This window comes from Schistocerca serialis, chromosome 2 (genome assembly GCF_023864345.2).
Source record: "Schistocerca serialis cubense isolate TAMUIC-IGC-003099 chromosome 2, iqSchSeri2.2, whole genome shotgun sequence".
Classification (NCBI taxonomy): domain Eukaryota; kingdom Metazoa; phylum Arthropoda; class Insecta; order Orthoptera; family Acrididae; genus Schistocerca; species Schistocerca serialis.
This window is the reverse complement of record NC_064639.1, coordinates 359,667,192-359,689,461: the sequence shown is the minus strand read 5'-3', so window position 1 is coordinate 359,689,461 and position 22,270 is coordinate 359,667,192. Positions and strand designations below refer to the sequence as shown.

General features: G+C 43.7%; 1 protein-coding gene across 3 annotated transcripts in view; it reads left to right on the top strand.

The window, feature by feature from the left end:
• Positions 1 to 1,316: 1,316 nt before the first annotated feature.
• LOC126457178 (uncharacterized) overlaps positions 1,317 to 22,270 on the top strand; it is a 175,628-nt gene continuing 154,674 nt past the window's right edge. For 2 of the 3 annotated variants that reach the window (XM_050093262.1, XM_050093263.1), the window contains exons 1-2: positions 1,317 to 1,458; positions 17,367 to 17,404. In XM_050093262.1, coding sequence (XP_049949219.1) covers positions 1,414 to 1,458; positions 17,367 to 17,404 — 83 coding nt within the window. In that variant the 5' untranslated portion in view covers positions 1,317 to 1,413. The remainder of the gene's footprint in view (positions 1,459 to 17,366; positions 17,405 to 22,270) is intronic. The other variant, XM_050093264.1, reaches the window with a different exon arrangement.

The following is a 22,270-nucleotide window of genomic DNA, read 5'->3' as shown; positions in this document are numbered from 1 at the left end:
AAAAAATGGCTTAACTTCTGAGGTCATCAGTCGCCTAGAACTTAGAACTAATTAAACCTAACTAACCTAAGGACATCACACACATTCATGCCCGAGGCAGGATTCGAACCTGCGACCGTAGCGGTCACGGGGTTCCAGACTGAAGCGCCTTTAACCGCACGGCCACACCGGCCGGCGATAAATCACATATTGTGTGGAATTATTTACATAAATTCTATAAAAGGCATTCTTCCGTGCTGTGATTGGTGAACTATTTAAACTGGAAAAGCGGGAAGTGACAGCAGAACCGAGATTGATCCATCACAACAGGGAAGAGAACATGTACATTTAAATAAAAGTGTATGACGTACCATGCTCGCCTTGGCCTGCTTGTATAATGTCGCAATGTAATAAAAAATAAAATTTGTCGATTCAGCAACTGTTGTGCGTTTTCTTCATTTCACGAAATGGACTTACACAGTTGCGGTTGGCCCATAAGAACTCTTTGTCCTCAACAAATCGTTGTGGTGAAGATGTAAGCATTCATTTCATAAAATCGGATGTATTCGGATTTACTTCTATACATAATCCATTTTTCGAGCCAGATAGGCACCTTTCGAAGTGGAGGGAGTAAATAACATTCCTGTTCAATTTCTAAAGCCTTTGGGGAAACTGGCACCCAAATGACGGTTTAGATTGGCGCGTCGAATATTAGAAACTGGAGTCATACCATCAGACTTTCGGAAAAATATCATCCACACAGTTCCAAAGACAGCAACAGCAGAATATGGGAACTATCTTCTTACTGAGAAGACGGTATACAGAAGAACAGAAAAGAAAAAAAAAATCTGTATGAACGGCAATCAGTTCGGACTTAGAAAAGGCATATGTATGTGTATCGCGCGAGGATTTCGGTGTTTGTTTTAGTTTGTTTGGAGGTGCATACTTGCATTTACGGGAAGATTTCCTTAGCTGTCTGCTTTGGCCTGACGCAGCTGCAACATTTGTGATGTCGCTGAAAACGATTTGCAGCACTACAGTCCAATTTATCAAAGAGTTCGTTTTTTTGTTTTTTTTTTCTCCTCTCATGCTGTGCAGCGGATGCATGAATATACGTGTGTTTGTGTGAGAAGGAAATAACCACTGTACTACGTACGTAACAGTAACAGAACAGCTCGAAGCACCCGTGTCTATTGGCGAACGTTGAACAAAAGATGACATTTCCACGAGGTGTTTCTTGCGTGTACAGCTGCAGCACAGACGCACTAATGGCGGTAAACATGCCGTGCGGTATCCGCTGAATACTCCATACTCCATGCAGCCGCTAGTAACCTCAATTGTGTTACTATATAAGTACCGCAGCCAGGAGGCAGCTCGAATGTTTTCAGTTTAAACTCCACTAGACAGTCAGCTGCGATACAGCTTATAGAGCAAATGGGAATAACAACTTGTGCTGTTTTTCTTTTCACCTGCTTACTGGTAAGCTATACCTTGATTGACGATTTTGCCTTTACATCTACAACCGTACTTTGCCACTGGTATAGTGTGTAGAGGAACATACCTTTCCATTGTACTATTATTAACGCATCTTCCCGTTCCAGTTTTGGATAAACCGTGGTGTGAATGATTGTTTATATGTCTCTGCTTGAGCCGTTAACCTAATTACGTTTCAGTGTGTCTACGAGATTCATACTTAGAGGACAGTAGTAAATGAAATTTGTAGTTTCCACACTGAAAGGCAGTTCTTGGAATATTCCAAGAAGATTTTCGCGAGGTGCACAACTCCTTTCTCCGAATGCGTCCCAATTAGAATTATTCGGCGTTTCTATTGGACTTTTCTGCGAGTCAAACAGGTCTGTAACCATTCGCGTCCCTCCTCAGTCGATAACGTTTGGCGAACGAATCTGGTGCTTGGTGTTTTACTAAGTGTCTCTGTTTGCATTATAGACACTCAGTTCAAACTGACAGTTAAATAAACATTCCCGGGCAGTTACAGGTAATTAATACTGCCACTGCAAGTGTTATTCAGATCCGGCGGGGATGGACGAGATGCTTCAATACCGTAAGCAAAACGCGTCACTACCGGAAGATGTGCATACGATAGACAAATATCAACAGGGTGATGCTACGCAGGAGGATCAGCCCATCATTCAACCGAGTACTGGCGTGCTGCTGGAATCGACTGGTACTGGTGCTAACAAACTAAGGAGAAGTGAAGAGCCAGACATTCAAGTGAAAAGGATTCGTGTGCAATCTAACCCCAGCATTACGACGTACCTATTTTTCACATAATTCAGTAGCTTCAACTCCTGGGGCAGTTAAGTCACACAAAATTAGGGATCATAATGGTAGAGCGTTAGATAAAAGCGCACTAAACTTTAATCTTTCCAGCAAGTACAACAGATATAATAATAAAGATAATGGGTTGTTTATAATTATTGTGGAAAGTGCTGAAAAAATCAGGTAGTAAATTATACCCAGTAGTCGTGGGGAAAATAATATTTCATTTCGTGCAGCCAAGCAGCACATAACTGAAATTGCCAAAGCAGGGTGAAATCTTGTACAAATAGAAACAAATTTACAATCAACGGCGAACAAACTACTGGATAGCAAAATATGGGCTGAGAGAAATTAAACAGCATATATCCCAAACAGCATAACACAAAAATGATGGTTTATAGGGATGTTGACACCTCACTTAGCGAGGAGAAAATGTTACGCGTAATCCGGTACTCGGCCCCAGTGCTACATGTGAAAAGCTACACGAAAAAATATCAGAGAGGTGAAGTACACCCGATTCCTGTCCGTGTTTTAAGTTTCGGACCACAATATTTTCCACAACATGTTGCCATACTGGACACGCGTTGTCCAATACAACCATAGTTCCTGCCAGTTCTACAACGCTATCAGTGTTTACAGTAGAACCTTACAAGTGCTTAATGTTGCGGAACACAGCGTTACTATTCTAAGGTGTGTCCACTATTCTGGAAACCATGGTCCAATTGATAGAGATAGCACTGACGTTAAGAAATTTGCAGACATTAAGGACGTCGTGGCAGTGAATGACGTTCCACTGTAAGCAGCAATCAATCAGACCAAAAGCCGAGGCTACTCCAAGGCCGCTCAAAATCCCGAATTTAATACAAGAAATCAGAAATACAAGGAATCGCACCACTTCCGACAGCAGTGTCCGCATGTAGGATAGTGAATTTTCGAAGCACGCGGAATGGTAATGTCGTTTCCGCTCAGGGACCATGTGCATGTCGCCACATTTCAGTCACAAGGAAAGTATTTGCATTCGAACGAACATATCTGTATGACATTTTGTTTACACTCGTAGGACCCTTACGTACCTCTCAATGACCTGGCGAGTCTCGATGTTCTCCAAGACTCTGCAAACAGGCTGTAGATGTCACCGCAAATGTCATTGTAGAAGCCATACGCAATGCAGACATATTCACTATAAATGCAGGTAAGGACTTTCAATAAAATACTCAAAGCAATATGAATGACTACAAAACGCAAAATGAAGAAAAGCAAGTTGATCATATGAGACACCTACACAATCTATAATATTAGTGCTGAAAGCCATGTCAGTGACACTTTTGAAGTTGTCCAAAGATTCATCAATGTCGTAGCCAGAGTTCTGCCACAAGTAACGAAGCATTGGTCTATATATTTCCGCAGATAATTGATTTTACACGACAAAATGAATTTCATGATAAATAACCTGTCATGCAAATTTGGCTGGACGTTGCTGGAACGTAGTTTACGAAATATTATTCCCTTGAGATATATTTTATATTCTCTAAAGAAATACACGTCCAGAGGTCGTGCATATTTGGTAGTTTTAGGTGGAATTATTTTTAAAACTGATCTTTTCCGCCAGAAGCTTCCAGTAGTACTTTTTCAGCCTTATGTCCAGACTAAAAGTCACTTAGTGCTAGTGATTTTGTCGGCAAATGCGGAGTCAAGACTGACAGAAAAAGCGTGTTCGTATGTTCTTTCGTCATCTTCTCACTCACACTTGCATCTACGAAGATATTTGGAAGGTACCGTTTTTCCATTTCCCATGACAGTCGGGGCCCAAACTTTCCATTTGGCCATTGGAAGCGTATACAGGGTGGTCCATTGATCGTGACCGGGCCAAATATCTCACGAAATAAGCGTCAAACGAAAAAATTAAAAAGAACGAAACTTGTTTAGCTTGAAGGAGGAAACCACATGGCGCTATGGTTGGCCCGCTAGATGGCGCTGCCATAAGTCAAACGGATATCAACTGCGTTTTTTTGAATAGAAACCCCCATTTCTTATTACATATTCGAATAGTACGTAAAGAAATTTGAATGTTTTAGTTGGACCACTTTTTTCGCTTTGTGATAGATGGCGCTGTAATAGTCACAAACATATGGCTCACAATTTTAGACGAACAGTTGGTAACAGGTAGGTTTTTTTAAATTAAAATACAGGACGTAGGTACGTTTGAATATTTTATTTCGGTTGTTCCAATGTGATACATGTACCATCGTGAAATTATCATTTCTGAGAACGCATGCTGTTACAGCGTGATTACCTGTAAATACCACATTAATGCAATGAAGGCTGCCGGCCGAAGTGGCCGTGCGATTAAAGGCGCTGCAGTCTGGAACCGCAAGACCGCTACGGTCGCAGGTTCGAATCCTGCCTCGGGCATGGATGTTTGTGATGTCCTTAGGTTAGTTAGGTTTAACTAGTTCTAAGTTCTAGGGGACTAATGACCTCAGCAGTTGAGTCCCATAGTGCTCAGAGCCATCTGAACCATCTGCAATAAAGGCTCAAAATGATGTCCGTCAACCTCTATGCATTTGGCAATACATGTAACGACATTCCTCTCAACAGCGAGTAGTTCGCCTTCCGTAACGTTCGCACATGCATTGACAATGCGCTGACGCATGTTGTCAGGCGTTGTCGATGGATCACGACATCAAATCTCCTTCAACTTTCCTCACAGAAAGAAATCCGGGGACGTCAGATCCGGTGAACGTGCGGGCCATGGTATGGTGCTTCGACAACCAATCCACCTGTCATGAAATATGCTATTCAATACCGCTTCAACCGCACGCGAGCTATGTGCCGGATATCCATCATGTTGGAAGTACATCACCATTCTGTCATGCAGTGAAACATCTTGTAGTAACATCGATAGGAAATCAGCATACATTGCACCATTTAGATTGCCATCGATAAAATGGGGCCAATTATCCTTCCTCCCACAATGCCGCACCATACATTAACCCGCCAAGATCGCTGATGTTCCACTTGTCGCAGCCATCGTGGATTTTCCGTTGCCCAATATTGCATATTATGCCGGTTTACGTTACCGCTGTTGGTGAATGACGCTTCGTCGCTAAATAGAACGCGTGCAAAAAATCTTTCATCGTCCCGTAATTTCTCTTGTGCCCAGTGGCAGAACTGTACACGACGTTCAAAGTCGTCACCATGCAATTCCTGGTGCGTAGAAATATGGTACGGGTACAATCGATGTTGATGTAGCATTCTTAACACCGACGTTTTCGAGATTCCCGATTCTCGCGCAATTTGTCTGCTACTGATGTGCGGATTAGCCGCGACAGCAGCTAAAACACCTACTTGGGCATCATAATTTGTTGCAGGTCGTGGTTGACGTTTCACATGTGGCTGAACACTTTCTGTCTCCTTATATAACGGAGCTATCCGGCGAACGGTTCGGACACTTGGATGATGTCGTCCAGATACCGAGCACCATACATAGCACACGCCCGTTGGCCATTTGGATCACAATAGCCATACATCAACACGATATCGATCCGGCCGGGGTAGCCGAGCGGTTCTAGGCGCTACAGTCTGGAACCGCCTAACCGCCACGGTCGCAGGTTCGAATCCTGCCTCGGGCATGGGTGTGTGTGTGTTGTCCTTAGGCTAGTTAGGTTTAAGTAGTTCTAAGTTCTAGGGGACTGATGACCTCAGAAGTTAAGTCCCATAGTGCTCAGAGCCATTTGAACCATTTTGAACACGACATCGACCTTTTCCGCAATTGGTAAACGGTCCATTTTAACACGGGTAATTTATCACGAATCAAATACCGTCCGCACTGGCGGAATGTTACGTGATACCACGTACTTATACGTTTGTGACTATTATAGCGCCATCTGTCACAAAGCGGAAAAAGTGCTCGAACTAAAACATTCATATTTCTTTACGTACTACACGAATATGTAATAAAAAAGGGGGTTCCTATTTTAAAAAAACGCAGTTGATATTTGTGTGACCTATGGCAGCGCCATCTAGCGGGCCAACCATAGCGCCATCTGGTTCCCCCCTTCAAGCTAGACGAGTTTCGTTTTTTGTAGTTTTTTCATTTGATGCTTCTTTCGTGAGATATTTGGCCCGGTCACTATCAGTGGACCACCCTATACAGAGATTTCTGCCAATCGTCTGTTCATTGATAGTAGTTACATCGATCGTGTAGCTGTGTGTTGCGCTGTTAACTGATGCAACGTCGAGACGGTGTTTCCCTTCCATTTCATGGAAGCAAGCTCGTAGTTGATGCCGGCACGGTGGCTCAGCGTGCTCGGTCAGAGGGCTGCGTGCTCTCTGTAATAAAAATCCTAAGGGACCGGGATCGATTTCCGGCTGGATCGGAGATTTTTCTCCTCTCATAGACTGGGTGTTGTGTTGTCCTAATCATCATCATTTCATCCCCATCGACGCCAAGTCGCCGAAGTGGCGTCAAATCGAAGGACTTGCACCCAGCGAACGGTCTACCCGACGGGAGGCTCTAGTCACACGACATTTATCATTTAGTACCAATATTGAATGGAATAACCGCATTCTCGCGCTTCATCGTACTTCGCCATCACAAGCTGCTCGATGATATTGAACTGCAGCGTACAATTTCTTTTGAAACTGTATTGCCTTCTCTTTTTCTTGCCTTTAACTTTCAGTTCAGGGTAGCTTTTCAGGAGTTTGTCATATGTGTTGAAACGTCTGACGTGATAATCATCATACAGGGTGTTACAAAAAGGTACGGCCAAACTTTCAGGAAACATTCCTCACACACAAAGAAAGAAAATACATTATGTGGGCATGCGTCTCGAAACGCTTACTTTTCATGTTAGAGCTCATTTTATTACTTCTCTTCAAATCACATTAATCATGGAATGGAAACGCACAGCAACAGAATGTACCAGCGTGACTTCAAACACTTTGTTACAGGAAATGTTCAAAATGTCCTCCGTTAGCGAGGATACATGCATCCACCCTCCGTCGCATGGAATCCCTGATGCGCTGATGCAGCACTGGAGAATGGAGTACTGTATCACAGCCGTCCACAATACGAGCACGAAGAGTCTCTACATTTGGTACCGGGGTTGCGTAGACAAGAGCTTTCAAATGCCCCCATAAATGAAAGTCAAGAGGGTTGAGGTCAGGAGAGCGTGGAGGCCATTGAATTGGTCCGCCTCTGCCAATCCATCGGTCACCGAATCTGTTGTTGAGAAGCGTACGAACACTTCGACTGAAATGTGCAGGAGCTCCATCGTGCATGAACCACATGTTGTGTCGTACTTGTAAAGGCACATGTTCTAGCAGCGCCGGTAGGGTATCCCGTATGAAATCATGATAACGTGCTCCATTGAGCGTAGGTGGAAGAACATGGGGCCCAATCAAGACATCACCATCAACGCCTGCCCAAACGTTCACAGAAAATCTGTGTTGATGACGTGATTGCTCAATTGCGTGCGGATTCTCGTCAGCCCACACATGTTGGTTGTGAAAATTTACAATTTGATCACGTTGGAATGAAGCCTCATCCGTAAAGAGAACATTTGCACTGAAATGAGGATTGACACATTGTTGGATGAACCATTCGCAGAAGTGTACCCGTGGAGGCCAGTCAGCTGCTGACAGTGCCTGCACACGCTGTACATGATAATGAAACAACTGGTTCTCCCGTAGCACTCTCGATACAGTGACGTGGTCAACGTTAACTTGTACAGCACAACTTCTCTGACGCTGACATTAGGGTTATCGTCAACTGCACGAAGAATTGCCTCGTCCATTGCAGGTGTCCTCGTCGTTCTACAGTAGATCTTCCCCAGTCGCGAGTCATAGGCTGGAATGTTCCGTGCTCCCTAAGACGCCGATCAATTGCTTCGAACGTCTTCCTGTCGGGACACCTTCGTTCTGGAAATCTGTCTCGATACAAACGTACCGCGCCACGGCTATTGCCCCTTGCTAATCCATACATCAAAGGGGCATCTGCCAACTCCGCATTTGTAAACATTGCACTGACTGCAAAACCACGTTCGTGATGAACACTAACCTATTGATGCTACGTACTGATGTGCTTGATGCTAGTACTGTAGAGCAATGAGTCGCATGTCAACACAAGCACCGAAGTCAACATTACCTTCCTTCAACTGGACCAACTGGCGGTGAATCGAGGAAGTACAGTACATACTGACGAAACTAAAATGGGCTCTAACATGGAAATTAAGGGTTTCCGGACACATGTCCACACAACATCTTTTCTTTATTTGTGTGTGAGGAACGTTTCCTGAAAGTTGGGCCGTACCTTTTTGTAGCACCCTATATATGTTCTCTAGTCTGTTGTCATTAAACACCGTGGTGACATTTTCGATTTTAAATTTCTTATCAGGAGAAGGTTAGCATTCATATTTACTGCTTCCATCACCTCTTCTCGAAGTTGCCGTACCTCTACCGCTTGTGGTGAGGTGTCCGTCATTGTCATTTCTTGCATCATAATTATGTGTTAGTGTTACAAAATTATCCGCTTGTAACCGATGATAATATTTTTACACTATAATACAGAACGGTCCAGAAAAATGTAGACACTCTTTAACAGTTAATTGCTTTGAAACATAATGACATAGCGTTGCAGTTTTGCGCAGTAGCATAGGCCATAGTTTTCTGGACAGATCTTAGTGCGCGTTTTCCAGCAGACGAGAGTGCAGCAATGAATTAAGCAAAATCGTCGTTTGAGCAACGCGAGGCCGCTATGAACGAGGACGACCCGGATCGAAGGATAGAGGACAGCGAGCGGTTTGAAGCCGTGAATCGAGGTGATGGGCGGTTTGCACAGGTGGTTATGTGGTCTGACGACGCGCAATTCAAACTGAACGGCGCTGCAAACCGCCACAAATGCGTGTCCTGGGCTCCCGAAAACCCTCGCTTTCACATGGGCAACCATGTTAATCTACTGTGTGTTAATGTGTGATGTGGTCCGTCATCGCACGGTTTGATTGGCCCATTCTTCTTTGAAGGTACCGTAATTGGTAAGGTGTATCATCATTTGCTGAAAACGTCGGTTTTATCTGCGAACCGAGAGGTGTCTAGAAATGAAAGATTTTACCTACAACAAGATGGCGCTCCGACTCACTACCACAGAGATGTCAGAGCCTACATGGATGAAAATCCACCTGGACGATAGACAAGACGAAGAGGAGGTCACTTTGAACACATACAATAACGTCCCCCCCCCCCCTCCCCCGAGCAAGAACTGTATCTGTATGTCATTTAGTTTCATTGATATTCACTATCAAAGAGTATTTGCATTTTTCTGGCCTCCTCTATAGATATCAGAAAACATATCTTCACGAACAAGTGTTGATCGTAACTTCACGTCAGCCAGTCGCAATACATTAGGAGGGTTGATTACCAATCTGACGCTTCAGTACACAAATAGCTTGACAAAATGTACTTCACATACACACTGCACCGTCTCTGCTGGTCGCAAGTGGTATAGCAACAGACAAAGATCGAATTCGGCATCCCATATTGAGCGGCCTCTAATGGGCGACCGCAAAGGGGTTTCAGATAAAAGAAAATCACTACTCCAATCCCTCACGGGATTACAGTGTGATTGTGTTTGTTAGAGTCCAAGTATTTTCTTTGCCAGTGGCAACAAGTATTTGCTAGCTCTTTATACGAAGCTCACCAAGACCTGTGACTGCGTCCTGTTTCCACGATTAGCTCAACAGTTAAGGAGAAGAGCTCAGAATTTCGATCGATCTTTCTGATGAGTCATGTTCTGAAAACTTTTATAAGAATTATACATAGCCGAATTCATTATAAATGTGAGGAGCATTGTGTAGAAGCCCAGTTTAGTTTTATGAAGGGTATGGGAACCCGAGAAGCGTTATTTGGCATGAAGATACCTGTGCAAAGATGCTATGACTATCAGCAGGATATCCATATATGCTTTATCGACCATGAGAAAGCGTTTGACACCGTTAAACATGACCCACTTATCACAATCTTACGAGAAATAGGATTGGATGATAAGGACATTATAATCATTCAGAATTTATACTGGAATCAGAGAGCAGAGCTCAGAATTAACAAAAATTTAAAAACAGAATGTGTGCAAATAGTGAAAGGAGGCCGCCAGAGCTGTATACTATCCTCATTACTGTTCAATTTGTATCTGGACAAGATTTTTCGATCCAGTCAAGACTCTTAGAATTACTTGGTATAAAAGAAATGGAGTGAAGATCTGGAACTTACGGTATGCCGACGACACAGCTTTGTTTGCACGTCCGTAGCTGAGCTACTGAAAATACTTACAGAAATAGATAAAGCTAGTCAGCATTTTGGTGTCAGAATAAATGCCAAGAAAACTAAATGGATGTCAATTGAAATAACTCCTGGTCAAAACTAGTCCCTAGTCATTAATGGTAGTAAAATCGGGAAAGTAACCAAATTTAAATATCTAGGATCTGTGATAAACTCGGAACTTGATTGTCATGAGGAAACTAAGATTCGCTGTGGGATTGCCAAAGAAACAAACCGAGACCTACGAAATGTGCTGATATACACAGACATGTCGCTCCATCTGAGAATAAGGGTGGTAAATACTATATTATACCCGTCCTACTCCATTAAGCGGAAACTTGGTCAATTAAAGCAGCTTCTGTAAAGAGATTGGAAACAACAGAAATGTGGTTCTTGAACCGATTATTAAAAATACCATGGACTGAGAAAGTGAGCAATGCGGAAGTGCTGCGTAGAGCCCGGGTGGATAGAGAGCTAATGTGGACAATTAAAAGAAGAAAGACATGGCACCTGGGGCACATTATGAGAGGAAAGAAATGAGAACTTATGCAATTAATTCCAGAAGGCAGAATAGAAGGAAAGCGCCCACCAGGAAGAAGGAAGCAATCATCGTCACAGAATATCAAGACAAGACATGGACTGGCGTCGACAACTTTGAAGAGCTGGTTCAAGAAGCAAGGGAACACCGCCTGTGAGCAGCCGACGCACTGCAGGTGTATGGCACCAAGAAGAAGAAGAAGAAGAAGAAGAAGATGTTGTAGTACTACGATCCTGTGTTTTCAAAGTGCGATATTGCAAATTTTTAGACCTTTAAAGCAAACTGCTCATCTTTGCACCACTTTGAAATCACTGAATATTTGGTCAGGCTCTTTTTCCAGATACCATTTCATTAAGGGTAATTGCATCTCCAACAAAAAGTCTGAGAGTACTGTAATTATTGTCTGCCAAATCTTTAATACTATATACGGACAGAATTCGTGAATGGAAAAGGGAAGAGGGAACAGATAGTGGCACCAGAAATATGGTCCCTCACACACTGTAAGTTGGTTTGACTTGTAATGATGTAAATGTAGGTTTTCGAGAGGTTTCCCTTGGCCGCAAGGGAAATGCCGGAACTTTGTCCGATTTATTCCCAAGTGGGACTCTTCCTGTCCCACTATCACCTAGCATGATATTTGGCTGAAAACGTACCGGATCGTAAAGAGTTCACTGTGGCGTTCATGCTGCCTTGAGCGGGATGGTTCTGAGCGTCAGAAGGGAGGCCGGGTGGAAATGAAAGAGAGAGTTGAAGTAAATTCTTGACTATACTATCACAGTTCGGTGTGTATGATGGTTCGCCTCGGGCACGGAGGCGAAGGCTTGCTACCAATCTAGGAGTTGGGCTTAAATGAAGGAATAGGTAAGAGGAGACGTGGCGGTTCAGTCTACGTGTCTGGTGGCCGGTCCTGAGGAACAGACGCTCAGAGACCTGCGGCACGTGGCTAGAACTTAAGAGCACCTGCTCTGAACAAAGGGTGGAACTAAAGAGAGGAAGGAGCAACTGCTCTATTCATCCTGGAGCCTCCAGCGACCACATACGTAATGTGCCACCCACGCACCTACTGGTTAAACAGTGACGTGGTGACACCAGTCTATTCAGCAGAGACACCGGAAAAGTAACGTAAGGTTGGATTCAGAAAACTTTATTAGACTGAACCGCTTCTGTCCTGGAGGGATAGTCTGGGATGACATATAGGCATTGTTAGACTCACACCGGTAACTCGGTTGAAAAGTATAAAAGAGATTTCGGAATAAAATTTTCCGTAAGCCCCCAAATATTTCTGCACTAGCGATGGCAACTTGCGCAGGGAAGTAGAAAATAGAAAGTATAAAAAAGTAAATAAGCACGATACAACAAAGAACTCAAGAACAGGACAGCTCTGGTCAGGGTTTTCGGAGATTTATTTTGGCTGAAAGGTGAATAACACAGCTGTTAACCAAATTGCTTTCTATTAATTCCTAATTGGGAGCATACTCTTCTCTTCCCCCTTTTAGCATTACCTCTCAACACAGTAAAGGTGCAAAACCAATCCCAAACGACGGCAAAGAGCATTTCTGATACCAATCAGCCCGGCCTCCTCCCTAAGAGGAACAGAATGAAGCGTGGATAACAAAAGAAGAAAAAGACGAAGAGCAAATGCAACACACGGCGACCAAGTCACCGAATTTACTGCTACATAACAAACTTAAAGATACACATGTCGACTCTAGGTCCTCATATCTTTATCTGGGATAAATTGTTAAGTAAACATATTAAAAGTAAACCCAATATCTTAGTTTCGATCAAGGTTTCGGGAAGGTTTTTCGTGAAGCAAGTGACAGATCTGGAAACCCTCTCCCACATATCCCTAATTGTGGGATTTATCGAAAAAAAAAGAAAACACGAGGAAACGTTTGTGAGGGGGCGGGGGTGGGAGAGGGATTACCGTGCAACACATCCCGAGCAGGTCTTTGGGCTTCACTGAGTTATATAGACGAACAGGTTTACCTACGCACACTACTCATTATACAGGACGATTCAGCTAAAGTGTTCAAATATTTCCGGAAATAGTTAAGATTAAGAAATCGCAATTCTGTCTCCACGTAGATGAGTAGAGAAAAAGTCTTGGCTGAATGACGTTTAGTCTCTTTTCATAAGTGTGTTAGTTACACTTTTTCAAATGAAATTATAGTAATTGTATTTGTTAGTAATGTAGTTCTAGAGAGATGAATTTAACAGCGTTTCACTCTTTAATGTACGATTACTACTTTCGGAGTAATTACAATGTTTACAACTTCGAATTTATCTGTTTTGAACACGAAACTGACTGTTACCTCATGCATAAATTCGTAATTTCATATCCATATAAGGAAATACATCAAGTCGAATAAGGACAAAACAGTGTTGCACTGTCGCAGTACCGATATAAAAGAGGGGCATAAAAAATGTAGCTTTCATTTTATTTGTCGTTCACGTGTATCGAGTGCTGGCCAGTTGAAAAAAAAACCGTTTCACAAACCGAGCGAAATTAGATATGTTACTGTTTTACGGAGAATACAGAAGAAACGCGAAGAGAAGAGCTGAGTTCTACGCACAAAGATACCCCGACAGACGGTAGCCAACAAGAATGACAATTCATGGAATGTGCGACAAATTGTTTTTGAAAGGGCACTGTTGTACTACGCATAGAACAAGGAGAAAGTCTACAACGAGCGAAGCGAATGAACTAGATGTCTTGGCAGCTGTCGCTCGTAATCCACAAGCCAGCTCCAGAGGAACCGAGTGCCTCTGGAGTGAGTCAGTCTGCGTTTTTCGCAAACAGTTTCTATCTGTACCACGTGTCACTTCACCAGCGAGTTAACCAGCGGGATTGTTGAAGACGCGTGGAATTCAGTCGGCCGGTCCTGATGCAACATCAGGTCAAGTTGAAACTTCCTGGCAGATTAAAACTGTGCCCGCGAAAGGCAAAGGTCCCGAGTTCGTCTCGGTCGGGCACACAGAGTTCTACGCACAAAGATACCCCGACAGACGGTAGCCAACAAGAATGACAATTCATGGAATGTGCGACAAATTGTTTTTGAAAGGGCACTGTTGTACTACGCATAGAACAAGGAGAAAGTCTACAACGAGCGAAGCGAATGAACTAGATGTCTTGGCAGCTGTCGCTCGTAATCCACAAGCCAGCTCCAGAGGAACCGAGTGCCTCTGGAGTGAGTCAGTCTGCGTTTTTCGCAAACAGTTTCTATCTGTACCACGTGTCACTTCACCAGCGAGTTAACCAGCGGGATTGTTGAAGACGCGTGGAATTCAGTCGGCCGGTCCTGATGCAACATCAGGTCAAGTTGAAACTTCCTGGCAGATTAAAACTGTGTGCCCGCGAAAGGCAAAGGTCCCGAGTTCGTCTCGGTCGGGCACACAGAGTTCTACGCACAAAGATACCCCGACAGACGGTAGCCAACAAGAATGACAATTCATGGAATGTGCGACAAATTGTTTTTGAAAGGGCACTGTTGTACTACGCATAGAACAAGGAGAAAGTCTACAACGAGCGAAGCGAATGAACTAGATGTCTTGGCAGCTGTCGCTCGTAATCCACAAGCCAGCTCCAGAGGAACCGAGTGCCTCTGGAGTGAGTCAGTCTGCGTTTTTCGCAAACAGTTTCTATCTGTACCACGTGTCACTTCACCAGCGAGTTAACCAGCGGGATTGTTGAAGACGCGTGGAATTCAGTCGGCCGGTCCTGATGCAACATCAGGTCAAGTTGAAACTTCCTGGCAGATTAAAACTGTGTGCCCGCGAAAGGCAAAGGTCCCGAGTTCGTCTCGGTCGGGCACACAGTTTTAATCTGCCAGGAAGTTTCATATCAGCGCACACTCCGCTGCAGAGTGAAAATCTCATTCTGGAAACATCCCCCAGGCTGTGGCTAAGCCATGTCTCCGCAATATCCTTTCTTTCAGGAGTGCTAGTTCTGCAAGGTTCGCAGGAGAGCTTCTGTAAAGTTTGGAAGGTAGGAGACGAGGTACTGGCAGAAATCAAGCTGTGAGTACCGGCTGTGAGTCGTGCTTCGGTAGCTCAGTTGGTAGAGCACTTGCCCGCGAAAGGCAAAGGTCCCGAGTTCGAGTCTCGGTCGGGCACACAGTTTTAATCTGCCAGGAAGTTTCATATCAGCGCACACTCCGCTGCAGAGTAAAATCTCATTCTGGAAAAATCCCCCAGGCTGTGGCTAAGCCATGTATCCGCAATATCCTTTCTTTCAGGAGTGCTAGTTCTGCAAGGTTCGCAGGAGAGCTTCTGTAAAGTTTGGAAGGTAGGAGACGAGGTACTGGCAGAAGTAAAGCTGTGAGTACCGGCCGTGAGTCGTGCTTCGGTAGCTCAGTTGGTAGAGCACTTGCCCGCGAAAGGCAAAGGTCCCGAGTTCGAGTCTCGGTCGGGCACACAGTTTTAATCTGCCAGAAAGTTTCATATCAGCGCAGGTTCTGTTTACAGCATCATGGTCGCATCCGTGTTTGGCGACATCGCGGTGAACGCACATTGGAAGCGGTTATTCGTCATTGCCATACTGGCGTATCACCGGCATGATGGAATGGGGTGCCATTGGTTACACGTCTCGCTCACCTCTTGTTCGCATTGACGGCACTCTGAACAGTGGACGTTACATTTCAGATGTGTTACGACCAGTGGCTCTACCCTTCATTCGATCCCTGCGCAACCCTACATTTCAGCAGGATAATGCACGACCGCATGTTGCAGGTCCTGTACGGGCCTTTCTGGATACAGAAAATGTTCGACTGCTGCCCTGACCAGCACATTCTCCAGATCTCTCACCAACTGAAAACGTCTGGGTAATGGTGGCCGAGCAACTGGCTCGTCACAATACGCCAGTCACTACTCTTGATGAACTGTGGTATCGTGTTGAAGCTGGGCAGCTGTACCTGTAGACGCCATCCAAGCTCTGTTTGACTCAATGCCCAGGCGCATCAAGGCCGTTATTACGGCCAGAGGTGGTTGTTCTGGGTACTGATTTCTCAGGATCTATGCACCCAAATTGCGTGAAAATCTAATCGCATGTCAATTCTAGTATAAAATATTTGTCCAGTGAATACCTGTTTATCATCTGAATGTCTTCTCGGTGTAGCAATTTTAATGGTCAGTAGTGTATTTGCCCACCACTGATCTGACCATGAATTTCAGCCGTTTTCACACTTTTAGCATTAAGAAAATGATTCACAGATCGTATTTTACAGTCATCGGTTTGTCAATCGGAGGAGGCGTTTCCAATTCTCGCAAACAAACGTAAACATGCTGAATGATTCTGTAATGGTGTCTGTGGCCTCCCAACAGAGAGCGGGACAATGCGCAGATGCGCCAAATGGCGACCGCTGTGCTGCAGCAACGGAATTTCAAAACGGTGCTTACATTTAAAACATGCCTTGTAGCTATGAAAAAATATAAGAAGAGTTTTTCATTATTCCTTTGAGTGAAAACAGAATTGCGATACCTTTATCGGCTCGGGAAACATTTGTGGTTAACAGTTTAGCTGCATTACCTGTATTTTTATCTCGAACATCTTTGACCCATAAGCAAATTGAAAATATCTTCAATCCTTCAGTCCTCCCACATACAGTATCAGCAATTGGGAATTCATCTGCTGGACAACCAGTACACTGGGCTTTGATTGTAAAGAGCACAGTTGTAGAATGGACCAAATCTCAAAAATAATTTTAAGCATGCAAATCAGTAGTATTAAAAAAACTGTCAGGAATAGTGTGATCCGTATCTCCACCGAGCCGTTCCAATTTACATCCTCCATGATTTCCTTAAATCGGTTCAGGCAAATGCTGGAATAGTTCCTTCAATAAGACCACAGTGCCGTCATTCCCCTGCCCTCACTCCACAGAAAAGTCCTAAGCCTTTATGAACATGACATCGATGGGCTCTTTGGACCAGACATACACTGGATACCAAGAGATAAAGATAGGTGGAGATGGCGACCTAATGGAAGCGGATTAGACGAGCATTTAAAGTTTGCAGCAATTGCGTGGACGCGTCTGATCCAAAGCCGTAACGTACGCAACAATCTAAAAGGTGTATTTAACCAGCAGTGCGCGCCAAATAGCTGGTAGCGATTATGACGATTTATTGCCTCAAGAGTGGTGCATCATGTCGTTTCCTGTTTGTCATTCCACGCTTCCCGTCTAGTTCCTGGGCCATCCAGACTTACACTAACGTGTTTCTATGCCAAAAATATCTCCTGAAAAACTTTTCTTTTTCACAGGGTACCAGTTTGCAGGCAGAAAATTTTGAACGACTTAGGTGAGTAAAACATGAACCAATTACATTACGCATGTTCGGAACATCGTTTAAGTGTAATATATTCGTCTGGATTTTTTACCAAAACGATCAGTGAACTCTGTTATGCACTCTAGCTGTTTTTCATGTCTCCCAAGACTATTTCTCGAAACACAAGTTTCACGGTACAAATTGCTATCCACATACACTAACCGATCAAAAGTATCCGGATACCTGTTAATGAACGTTAATATGGGGTGGGTCCACTCTTCGCCTTTATGATGTCTTGAACTCTGCTGGGGGGCATTTTCAATGATGTGTCTGAATGTCAGTGGACGGATGGCAGCCCATTCTCCTTCAGAACCCGCAACCAGAGGAGGTAGTGTTGCTGTACGCTGGAGTCGGAGAGAGGTCGACGCTCTAACTCAACCCGAAAGTGTTGCAGTGGCTTCAGGTCGGGACTCTCGGCAGGCTAGTCCATTTTAGGAGTGATATTTTCCGCAAAGCATTGCCTCACATATAATACTTTAAGAGCCGGCTGCTGTGGCCGAGTGGTTGTAGGCGCTTCAGTCCGGAACCGCGCTGCTTCTATGGTCGCAGGTTCGAATCCTGCCTTGGGCATTGATGTATGTGATGTCCTTAGGTTAGTTAGGTTTAAGTAGTTCTAAGTCTAGGGGACTGATGACCTCAGATGTTAAGTCCCATAGAACTTAGAACTACTTAAACTTAACTAACCTAAGGACATCACACACATCCATGCCCGAGGCAGGATTCGAACCTGCGACCGTAGCAGTCGCGCAGCTCCAGACTGTAGCGCCCAGAACCGCTCGGCTACTCGGCCGGCATTTGAACCATTTTGAATACTTTAAGACAGGTACACTGTCATGCTCACAGAAACCATCTTTGTCTCCGTACTGTTTCTCTACTGTGCACAGTACACAATGCTGAAAAATGAGTCCATATCTTCCACATTTAACGTTTCCATAAGCACAATATGAGGACGACATCCTAACCACAACAAACATCCCCATCCGTAACACCGCTTCCTCTATACTTCATTGTTGGTACTAAACATGATAGGAAGTCACACACTCCAGACGTTCACCAAATCCAAATCCGTCCATCGGATTTGTAGTCTTGTACTGCAAGGAAGCAAGGGAGAGGACATTGTTATGGATGACCGGTATCCTCTTTCTATAACACAAATGCACACGTGGATTAGTATGGGTTCTTTATTTACATGAACTGGAAACTTAACTTGAATAGAGCCCGTGTGTTGTGGTACAAGCTTGTCAGTAAGTCCTCTTGCAGACTGATGTAAAGTTCAGCAGTAATCTCGCTATTATAAACTTTAGTCTCTCACTGCTAGTCCCAATGTAGGCACTAATATGGCAGCTTTGTACTGTCATAACCTGTGATGAACTATACCTGCTCTGTGAGTGAATAACAGGCGCCAACCTGGAAGACTGAGTCAGTGGGAGTATGAGTGACTGACGCCCTCAGGTCTGCGGCGGCGGCCTAAATACATGCTGTCGAGAGGGCGTTGGCGGCCTGTTGCTTGTCAGTGTGTCTCTGGCCTCTCTCGTGATAGGTGTGCTTGATCCAGCGCCTACTAATCGATCTTCGCATTGTTTTTGCCGACCGGTGTACCAGCACAGGATTGCCACAGGTATAGCGCCATTCATCACCCCAGATCACTCATTCACAGCATCCACTGTTAACTGGCGTCGCTCTTTACACCACATCAAGCATCGCTTATCACTGACTACAGATATGTGTGGCTTATGACGAGCTGCTCGACAGTGTACCACATTCTTTTTAACTTCATACAAGTAATCACAATGCTCGCTGGTATGCTGGTAGCAGTTTGGACCTCACGAGTGATTCCTTCTGCTGGTTTCACGCGATTTTTTACAACCATCCTCCACAGTGCTCGATGGTCCTTGTTCGTCAGGGCTGCCTTCTCTTGCTTTAGCTGTGGTTTTTCCTTTGCATTTACTTGTCACAATTACTTCAACTGTCGACTTCGACAGCTTTATAAGAACTGAAATTCCTTGGCGGATTTGATGCTCAGGTGACATGCAGTGACTATTCCACATTCGAATCATTGAACTCTCGTGTCAACCCATTCTGCTGTTACTGATTCTCTACTGACAACACAATACTACTTTTATACTGGTGGGTGCCCTCTCGTGACATCTACTGGACAATTCCGTGTTTTCTTGGGGTGTCTGGATACTTTTCATCAGATAATGTGTATTCCCAAAAACATCCCTTATGAAGCAAGTAAAGTAGAGAAGTCTATCTGACATCAGGTGTAAGAAAATAACTTACCTTAGGAATCGACATATGTTTCCAGCAGTCGCAGTAGTGCTATAGTAACAGTACGCAGATAATGCCAGACCCAAACGTGTGGTATCTGATGTGGAGCAGAATGATACTTTGTGAAGACACCTGCTACCTCTCTCAAAGGAGAGAAAATAATAAATGCGTTACGAATGAAAAACGTAGTAGATCCGGGATCACTCACACTGCCCTTCTAGCGGCAATGCAACTAGAGTACATAGCAGATTAATTGTTAAAATTCATAAGGTGTCTTTAAAGGTAAGTTAACATAAAGAAATGGTACAGAGACAACAGCAACAAGTTGCTTTTCATACTGATACTGTAAAGCAATCAGCTTTGTTTTCACAACACTGGCAGAAAACAGTTCGTATGCTTCTACCGGTATTGGCACGTGTATCTAGCAGCCAAGTTTACAATTCTGGCTCCACCAAACCTCTTAGCCACCCTCCAGTCTTTTTAAGAGAACTACAAAAGGTGGCAGAATGTCATGACACTCGATTCGCATTCAGCAGGAGCTGGGTTCACATTCAGTCCGACCATGTAGTTGTAAGATTCCCATGATTTCCCCCAAAGCAACTAAGGTGGATGCTGCGAAGATTCCTTTGAAAAGGTCACGGCCGATTTGCTGCCTCATAATTATCCAATCTGAGCTGCGCCGTGTCTCTAATGACATTCTCATAGACGACACGATATCCTAATGATCCTTCGTTTCCGTCCAAAGGAACAATTTGCAGTTATATTTCGCAAGCCATTTTCCCACGAGTAACGGAGAATATATTGCGTCCAACTAACATTTCCCTCTCTCCACTTACATTCGGGAATGATGCCCGAGAAGAATGACTTCCGGTAAAAAGTAACATGAGCTCGATTTCTTTGATTTCACCGTCACTGTTGTTTCGTGAGATACAATCAGAAAATGTAATTTTTTGTTGAGCTCTTCTGGGAACAGAAGTTTTCTGTGTTACACAATGCCTGTCTTGTAGCGTAAGTAGCTGCAATTGGATGAGCATCTCCGTGATATTGTCGCAGACTTAACTAATCCGTGAGGGACGTATCTCCTCCGTTAATCCTACCTAGTAGTGGTCCTAAACTGACGAGTAATTCTTAAGAATCGCAAGGTTTGTATGCTACCTCACTTGTGAGCGAATTCCATTTCCTTACCATTCCTCCAACGACCTTCTCTCTGGAGGCCGCTTTTCCTATAAGTTTTATATGGTAATTTCACGATAGATCACTCCAGACTAGTAGTCCGAGATATTTTAGATATGTGACTGTTTTAGGAACTGATAATCGTGTAATTAAATAATAACGAATTTTTCCTCCTATTTATACGCACTATGTTACATTTACTTACGTTGAGGGTGAACTGCCAGTCCCTGCACCGAGTTTTACTGCTCTGTAGATCCTCCTGAATTTCAGTATATTTGTCTGGGGAGGACTAGGAGAGATTCACTGACGGTCGTGCAGGGAATAAAGACGGAATGAAGAAAATGGAGAAGTCTTTAAATGGAACCACATTAACAATAAACCGAGAGCAAGAGAATGTTGTGTGCTATTCGTTCAGAACAGCATTCAACATCTTTCACTAATCAGTTGCTGTAGCTGATGAACAGTTTGGACTTTAGGGTGTTTACAGCGCAGTTGTAAATTATTTAAAAATACCGAATGGTCTATCATTCAGGACATCAGAGTTTTGAACATTAAGGAGGAAATGATGCTCCGCTGTTGTGTAGGAGTGTTTCACGACTGATGTGCTTTACTTTATGTCACTTCCGTACCTTAGTCAGTTAAGAGATCTTCTTTCATGGATAATATTCAACAAAGGGCGACACTGATAATTTTTAAAAAAATCAAACTAGTTTTAAAAAATTATTTTAGTGTTTTCAAAATATTCCCCTTTCACATTAAAAGATTTTTGCATTATATGAAACCAGTCCTTAAAGCAATGTTGCCACTTTTTTCTGAGGCATCTCAGAAATAAAATGTTTATAATGTTCCCCTGCTGAATCTGATGACGAGAAGTTGAATCCATGTATTTTATCTTCAATTTTGGAAACAAAAAGAAATCACGAACTGTATGCTGGAGGGTCCATGGAGCTGACCTTCAGGGCATCCAGATACTCAGTTGTTTGTTTCGCCGTATGCGATGGTGCATTGTCTTGTTGGAAATTTTTCATTGACTTTTTCAAAAATTTGCGATAAACAGACATTTATGTATCAGTCGGCATTAACTGTACGTCTGCCTTCTAATGCTGTAGTACCAATATGGCCCGTTTTATAAAAAAAAAAAAGAAAAAGAAAAAACTAGCTACCATTTTCTACCAGCACCGCGAATTCGTCGTCCTTTTGTAGGCATAGGTTCTATTCGAAAAAACGTTGAAGTGAACGACTTTTCGTTGCAGGATCATAACAATGAATCCAAGCTTCATCACCATTATCGACAGTCCAGATCAAATTTGAAGAGCTGTCTAAGAATTTTTTTTTCAATTTTTTTCTGCAGCAAACAATGCATCGTTATTTTTGGCGGGGAATCAGTTTATGTGG